Here is an 8082-nt window from a genome sequence, read left to right as displayed (position 1 = left end):
AACGGGTGAATACAAGGCATGGGATAACAATTGAGATGTAATCTGAATAAATTAATTTTTTTAAAAAACGGACACAAGTCAGTACTAACCAGTAACATGCTGGTTATGTTGGGGTTTCTGGATGGTTTGGTTGAGGGTCCAAAGTCTGTGCTTTGAGCTTTCCATGAACTTGGCAGAACTTGTGTTTGGCAACAACATAACTAGCCTTTTGTTAAGCCAGAAGTTGTCCAATTTATTTGAAAATGATCCCTAGCATTCCCAAGTTCTTTAAAAGTGCCATCTGTATAGAGCTTGTCATTTAAAACAAATTTGTCATCTGGTGAGACTATCCATCATTATTTCAGGTTTTTATAAAGTAAAGTTTGTTTATCCACTTAGTGAAAATTTGCATTTTAGAGTTGAACACTTATGTCCTTGGTCTGCTTTTTCACTGGGATATTTTTGGGGTGGGTGGGTGGGTGGGGTGCACTGAACATTATTTATAGTATTCAAGAAAGCAGGGCTCCCTAAGCCCCTCTCTTCTTTTGTGGGTTTAGGATGGAAACTGTGAAGGGAATATTCACTGTTGGGGATTGAGTTGGGACCTAGACTCATCCGTAGGTGAGGCCCTCCCTCTTCCTCTTGTGTTACTGCGGGAAGAATAGTCCAGGGCTTCTTACTTCTTGAAGGCTATGTAGGCCATAAAATCCTTCACTCTGTTCCTGCAGCTGTATTCATTATAGTAGGATGAAATGAGATTTACAAAGTTGTCATTGAAAGCAATGCTTGCTCCAGCAACAAACAAGGAAGAGTGGATGCCACTATTAAAGTCACATTAGACAACCTGGTCCTTGGTGTGGCCCATAAGCTTCTTTGGTGGATTTATGATACCTGCTTCATCACCTTGTTGGTACCATTATACTTGGTAGCTTTGCCATGGTAGCATGTCAGATCCATGATGACCACACTGGGGGCAGGGACTCAGAAGACCATGCCAGTGAGCTGACTTCCTATTCACTTTTGGAATGACTAGGCCCACAGCCTTGGCAGCACCTGTTGAAGCACAGGTAATGTTCTGGGTATTCCTATGGCCACCATGCCACAGCTTTGCAGAGGGACCATCCACAGTCTTCTTGGTGGCAGGGATGGCATGGCCTATGGCCATGGGTCCTTCCACAATGCCAAAGTTGTCATGGATGACCTTGGCTTTGGTGATGTAGAAAGCATTGCTGACAAATCGCCCCATTTGATGTTGGGGTTTTCCTCCTGGAAGATGCAAGTGGTTTTCCCATGGATGACAAGTTTTCCATTTTCAGCCTCAATTGTGCTGTGGAACTTGCAGTGTTGTAAAAGTCATGCTGGAACGTGTAGAGCATGTAGTAGTGATCAGTTAGCGGGTCACTGGTGACAACAATATCCACTTTTCCAGAGTTGAAGGCAGCCTTGGTAACCAGGCACCCGATATGACCTGTTCACGCCAACCTTCACCACAATATCTCAGGGAGGAGACTGACATTGCTCAAAAAGATGCAGCCATCTCTGCAACAGAGATGATAATATTCTTATTAATTTTAAGAACTAATTACATATAATAAACACATACTTTGGCTTATTGTAAATATAGCAAATATTTTCTGCCTCACATATTTGCCTATTAGCTTTAAAAGCAATGTTTTGTGGTACATGGAAATTCAAATTTTTGCATAAAATTCATATTAAATATATAGTATGTCTTTCTGTTTCTATAACCAACAAGTATTATCTCTGGGACCTGGTTTTTATTTAATCTTCTTAAACTTAATTTGAAATATGTATGACACAAGTTCCTACCTAGACATATTACCCCCAAATAATCTAGCTCATTTAAATTTTTCGTTGTTTATTTGTGTGTGTATGTGTGCATGCGTGCGTGCATATGTGTGTGCGTGCGTGTGTGTGTATGTGTGTGTGAGACATGCAGGTACATGGGGAGGCAAGAAGAGGGCATCACCTTCTCTGAAGCGAAAATTAGAGTCCATTGTAAGCTCCATTTGCCATTTGTGAGCTGGGAAGCAAAACTTGATCTTCTGGAAGAGTAGCAAGCACTCTCAACTGCTGAGCCATCTCTCCAGTCCCTAGCATCCTAATTCTAGCCCTCTACCCTGCATTGATTGCTCCTGGAGGAAGATCACAAATGGGAAAAGTTTGCTGATGAGAGGAGGAAGTCATCAGAAAAGTGACCTCTTCTAGTACGCACGTGTTAGAGAAATGAGACTCCTACCTTGCTTTTGTCATGCAGAGAGGTACTTGGTGCACCACTGAGTCTTCACATGAGCACGTTGCAAGCTGCCTGGAGTTCTCATTAATTCTAGATCATGAATGGCAGTGGTCCTTATGCCCTTTATGCTGCGGAATATTATTTTCCTGGTAGAGGATGTGATTTGTTTTAATTCTGACATTCACTCATGATACTCTTATCAAAGAAAGTGGATGGAATTGACTTCCGGCTTCCCCTCTGCCCTGGAATAGAAGCCACACTTTCATGATAAATTGCACAGAGAAAAAGGCAGCGGGAGTTGCTTGTATCAAAATGAGAGTGGCTTTTGGCTTTGCTTCAGTGACTTTGTTCCACATTTCTTTCTGAACTCTCAGAGAAAAGTGTTAATGAGAGCTTATCTATCTCTAGACTTGTGCCATCAGCTCTTTATTTTTCTTAGAATATTTTAAATCCTACAGAGCCTCAATTTCTGCTACTCCACATAGCACTTTCATGATAATTCCTCCCTGGGGTGGAAATAATCAGAGTGTAAAACTCCAAGGTTTGTTTTATATATATATATATTAAAGCTGTGATCTGGTGTAGTTTCATTATTTTGAAAAGACAGGATGTACAAAAAAAGTTTAGTGCGTAGGAGATGAAGGATGGAAACGGTTTTTCCCTTCAGTGGCCTCAGAGCTAGCCCAGTGGTACAATACTCAATGCCTTTGTGATGCAGCTACTCCGACAGTCCCATTTGTCAGGATTTCCCTCTCTTCCACAGTGTAGAGGTCTGAGAACATAGTGACATTAGCAAAGCTCTGTGTGTGTGGTCCCCAGGTATGGAAAGTCCTCTCTCTCTCTCTCTCTCTCTCTCTCTCTCTAACTTTTTTGTTTTTGTTTCATGGAAGTCTCTTTGTAGACCAGGCTGTCTTTGAACTCACAGCAATCCACCTACCTCTGCCTCCCAAGTACTGGGATTAAAGGCATGTGACACCATGCCTGGCAAGAAAGTCTTTTCGGGCTGAGCTGTAACGCGCAGCCGGGAGACGTTTGCAGGCTCCGCGGTCCCGAGCATCTGAACGGTGAACTCTTCAAATCTTCGATTTAAAAAAAAATGGCCTCCAATAAAACTACATTGCAAAAAATGGGAAAGAAACAGAATGGAAAGAGTAAAAAAGTTGAAGAGGCAGAGCCTGAAGAATTTGTGGTAGAGAAGGTGCTGGACCGGCGTGTAGTGAACGGGAAGGTGGAGTACTTCCTCAAGTGGAAGGGGTTCACCGATGCTGATAATACTTGGGAACCAGAAGAAAATTTAGATTGTCCAGAATTAATTGAAGCATTTCTTAATTCTCAAAAAGCTGGTAAAGAAAAAGATGGTACAAAAAGGAAATCTTTATCTGACAGTGAATCTGATGATAGCAAATCAAAGAAGAAAAGAGACGCTGCCGACAAACCAAGGGGCTTTGCCAGAGGTCTTGATCCTGAACGAATAATTGGTGCCACAGACAGCAGTGGAGAATTAATGTTTCTCATGAAATGGAAGGACTCGGATGAGGCTGACTTGGTGCTGGCAAAGGAGGCGAATATGAAGTGTCCTCAGATTGTCATCGCCTTCTATGAGGAGAGGCTGACTTGGCATTCTTTTTTTTTTTTTTTTTTTTTTTTTTTTTTTATTTTTTATTAATTTATTCTTGTTACATCTCAATGTTTATCCCATCCCTTGTATCCTCCCATTCCTCCCCCCCCATTTTCCCATTATTCCCCTCCCTATGACTGTTCCTGAGGGGGATTACGTCCCCCTATATATTCTCATAGGGTATCAAGTCTCTTCTTGGCTACTTGCTGTCCTCCTCTGAGTGCCACCAGGTCTCCCCCTCAGGGGACATGGTCAAATGTGAGGCACCAGAGTATGTGAGAAAGTCGTATCACACTCTCCACTCAACTGTGGAGAATATTCTGACCATTGGCTAGATCTGGGAAGGGGTTTAAAGTTTACCTCCTGTATTGTCCTTGGCTGGTGCCTTAGTTTGAGCGGGACCCCTGGGCCCAAATCTGCCTATCATATTGTTCTACTTGTAGATTTCTAGGACCCTCTGGATCCTTTTATTTTGCTGTTCTCCCATGGGACAGAGGGGAAGGCATCCTATTGGGACTCTAAATGAGTGACTTGGCATTCTTGTCCCGAAGATGAAGCACAATAATCGTTTGCATTTTTATATATATTTATATATATATAAAATCTGGATCTTGGGTTTTGAATTACTAGTGTGAAAAACATAGCGTTCTAATGAAAAAGGAGTTTGCTATGCTGGTTTTGAAAGTATTGACAGTGGTTGGGATATTTTTTGGGTTTTGTTTTGCATCACAAGGCACTGATTCCATTGAGCAGATAAGAGCTTTCTGTAGTTGCTTCCTTTAACAGTAGAGTGTTGGATACCGTGTTGTATCTCCGCAGCTTGAGAAACAGTTTCTCTTAAATGCTGGGGAGAAATTACAGTCATTACTCAATCAGAACTTATTTTTAACTGGGACACAGAAGGACCATTCGGGGGTTTTTCGTTTGTATGCGTGTGTGTGCATAAAACACATAACTGTTTTTGGTTTTTGTCTTGTTTTTTTAATATTCAAAATAACTAAAGATGAAAACACAAGTTGATGAGATTCCATCGTTGGAACGTTTTTCCTGAAACCATAATCTTTCCATTAAGCAGGTTCTATAATTTATTTGATAGTTTTAAAAAGGCAACCACAACCAAAATTTGTGTATTACCACATAAACATAGAATTATTTACAAATTTTATCCCACACCAACCCCCCCCCCCCCACACACAACACACACATACACTTCAAAAACGGAATTAGACAAAGTAGTGGTATGATTTAATGACAAGACTTAAGTGTGGTGGCGCATGCTATTAATCCCAGCACCCAGGAGGCAGAGGGATCTCTGGTTTAGAGAGGCCAGACTGGTTTACGAGCAAGTTCTAGGTCAGCCAGGGCATGTAAAATTCCTCTGTAGAAAGTTGACATCTGTACTAAAAGGTTATGATTCGTGGAATCTGTTTGCTGTGGAGATGGAATCGTGCTTAGAGATGTCGGCAATTACGGCCTGCCGACATAAGCAAGTGAACAGCCCTTGCTGACATCAGTTAATGCCCTGCATGCCTTTTCCTTACCCTGACTCATTCCTTCTGGTAGGATCAATCTCTTCAGTATTTGGTTCTGGTTCAGTGAGCCAGAAAAGTAACTTTGTAGTATCAGAATGTCATCCAACTGTATATTTACTTTATTGTAAATAATGGTGAACAGTGGTCAATAAATAGTTTTATATTCCTTTAAAAAAAAAAAAAAAAAAAAAAAAAAAAAAAAGTCTTTTCATTGAACTATTCCTAGAGTGCATATAGGGTAGTGCGCCCAGGGACTTGCTGATATCTATCATCAGTGTCTCCACCCTGTTCTTGAACCACTGAAACCATTTTCTCCAAGAGTCTTATAAAAATGACACCTCCATGAGTTATAGGAAGGCTTGGTTTTAGCTAATATCATATTTATATATTTGTCAAACCAAAGCAACCAGGTCCTGCTCCTGCCGTTATTCATGCAGTGTCCTCTCTCACCACCATTTCCCTTGCTCTCTGCATGTGATACAGGTGTGGAGCTAACCATGGCTCCTTGCATGGCTTCTGATCTGCAGCAGAGGATGCTTTCTACCCACCCCGTCTATATGTTGTTTCATCACAGCCACCATGCAGCTTTGCTTAGGTCTCAGATATCCTTCACTCAGGCACTCCTGTGGCCAGCCCCGATGAAGCCTGCATAACACTGGGGGATTTGTTGAGGTCATCCAGTATCGTCCCACCATATCTGGGACTGTTGCTATGCGGGATAGCCAAGTGTGAAGGTGCTGCAGCATAAATGAAGTTCTCCTAGCTCTCCCGCTTGGCATCCTATATCTTGCCAAGGCTGCTGAACTCCCTGAAGGAGCCCTGGGGGATACAAGGAGGAGGTCTATGGATCACAATTTAAACAATTACTCTGGGCATTTCTGATAGCATCCTTTCACATCTACACACATCCAGTGTGACATTATGGCCTGAGATTGTAAGAATGGCTAAGGAGGGACCGATCTAATACACATCTATTCACCTCCAGTGTCCTTCGTAATGGGATCCGGTGTGTTATTGGAGAGACAAGAAGGATTTATCGGAGACATCTACTTTCTAAATGACATCCTCAATGAATAAAGATGTCCTCTTTAGCACTTCGTTTTTTGCTTAACGGAGGCATACGCCTTCAGGAGTGTCCATCTCATGCACCAGGCTGCATTTATGAGCAGTAATGGGAATTTATAGGGACCTTAATGGCATGCCAGCCACTCTTCCAATCACAGCTGAGATGGAATTTGCTTATATTTATTCGGGAATGCTTAACTGTGCTAAGAATTGCTTTAAAAAATGCAACATTAGCTTTTCATGCTTTGTGAAAGCCTGCTGAAGAGATATCACTTTTGGTGCATGATTTTTTTCAGGTGATGAAGTTGAGGTATAAAGGTGAGGCCTGCCCAGAGTCATACAGCTAGCCACTGGCAGAGCTGAAATTCAACAATCTGGCCCCAGAGTAAAAAAATAATATAGAAATATTATTCTATTTAATGATGTAATACAGTATCTTCAGTGACTCTCTCTGTGTGTGTGTGTGTGTGTGTGTGTGTGTGTGTGTGTGTGTGTGTGATCTTCATTTTTACAAATAATAAAAGTGGGGCTCAGCATATTTAGCTGTTTGCTTGAAATCAAATTGCTTCTCAATGGAAGAAAACATGAACTCAAATCCACTTATTAAAAACCTGGAGAGTATCTGAACCACAGCTGAATCTTCAGAAGGCAAACTCACCAGGCCAGGCCACAGCTAAGAGATAAATCCAGGAATCTCCTCACATTTGCCACGTAACTCTGTATCTTTACAACTTAGTGAATATATCATATATTTGAATTTGTTTAAACATTTCTGGGAGTCTGTTTTAAATAATACATTTTTAGTGGTTTGAATAAAAATGGCCCCTATAGGCTGAGAGAGAGAGAGAGAGAGAGAGAGAGAGAGAGAGAGAGAGAGAGAGAGAGAGAGAGAGAGAGAGAGAGAGAGAGAGAGAGAGAGAGAGAGAGAGAGAGAGAGAGAGAGAGAGAGAGAGAGACAGAGAGACAGAAACAGAGAGAGACAGAGACACAGAGACAGAGACAGAGACAGAGAGAGAGACAGAGACAGAGAGACAGAGAGACTATTAAAAGATATGTCCTTGTTGTAGTCTTGGAGGAAGGATGTCACTGTGGAGTGGGTTTTGAAATTGCAAATGCTCAAGGCAGGCCCAGTGTCTTACTTTCGTTTTACTGCCTGCTAATCCAGATATAGAATTCTTGGCTCCTCCAGAACCACGTCTGCCTGTGTGCCATGTTGCTACCTGCCTTGACGATAATGGACTAAACCTGTGATCCTGTAAGCCTGCCCCAATTAAACATATTCCTTTAAGAGACTTGCTATGGTCATGGTGTCTCTTCCCAGCAATAGAACACTAACAAAGGCACCTTTGTTTATAGGCAATAAATTAACATTAATGATAGCTAACACTATGTTCCGGTCATTAGAATTAATGTATGTTTACATGTTTCTCTCTCCCTCCCCCCTACACACCATGAAAATTAACCAACATGCAGAAGATGTGCAAAATAAAGCAAATATTTGAACTCACAGGTATAGGTAGCAATTGCTGGCATCCTAGCGAACACTTATTTTTAAAGTTATCTTTTCTCCTTACGTTGCAAGCATGCATGTCATGCACAATCATATAATTTTAGGTAAATGGAATTCAACT

General features: G+C 41.5%; 1 protein-coding gene and 1 pseudogene across 1 annotated transcript; one reads left to right on the top strand and one right to left on the bottom strand.

Annotated features, from left to right (window-relative positions):
- Positions 1-655: 655 nt before the first annotated feature.
- Positions 656-1225, bottom strand: LOC127201810 (glyceraldehyde-3-phosphate dehydrogenase-like; annotated as a pseudogene).
- A 2015-nt stretch (positions 1226-3240) lies between these two features.
- Positions 3241-3857, top strand: LOC127201854 (chromobox protein homolog 3-like; the record flags this gene model as incomplete). Its single annotated transcript, XM_051160548.1, has 1 exon — positions 3241-3857. A coding segment is annotated over exon 1 (525 nt), but the record flags the coding sequence as incomplete, so codon positions are not given.
- Between the last annotated feature and the right edge of the window lie 4225 nt (positions 3858-8082).

Source organism: Acomys russatus, chromosome 17 (assembly GCF_903995435.1).
Source record: "Acomys russatus chromosome 17, mAcoRus1.1, whole genome shotgun sequence".
Lineage (NCBI taxonomy): Eukaryota > Metazoa > Chordata > Mammalia > Rodentia > Muridae > Acomys > Acomys russatus.
This window is presented reverse-complemented; position numbering and strand designations above follow the sequence as displayed.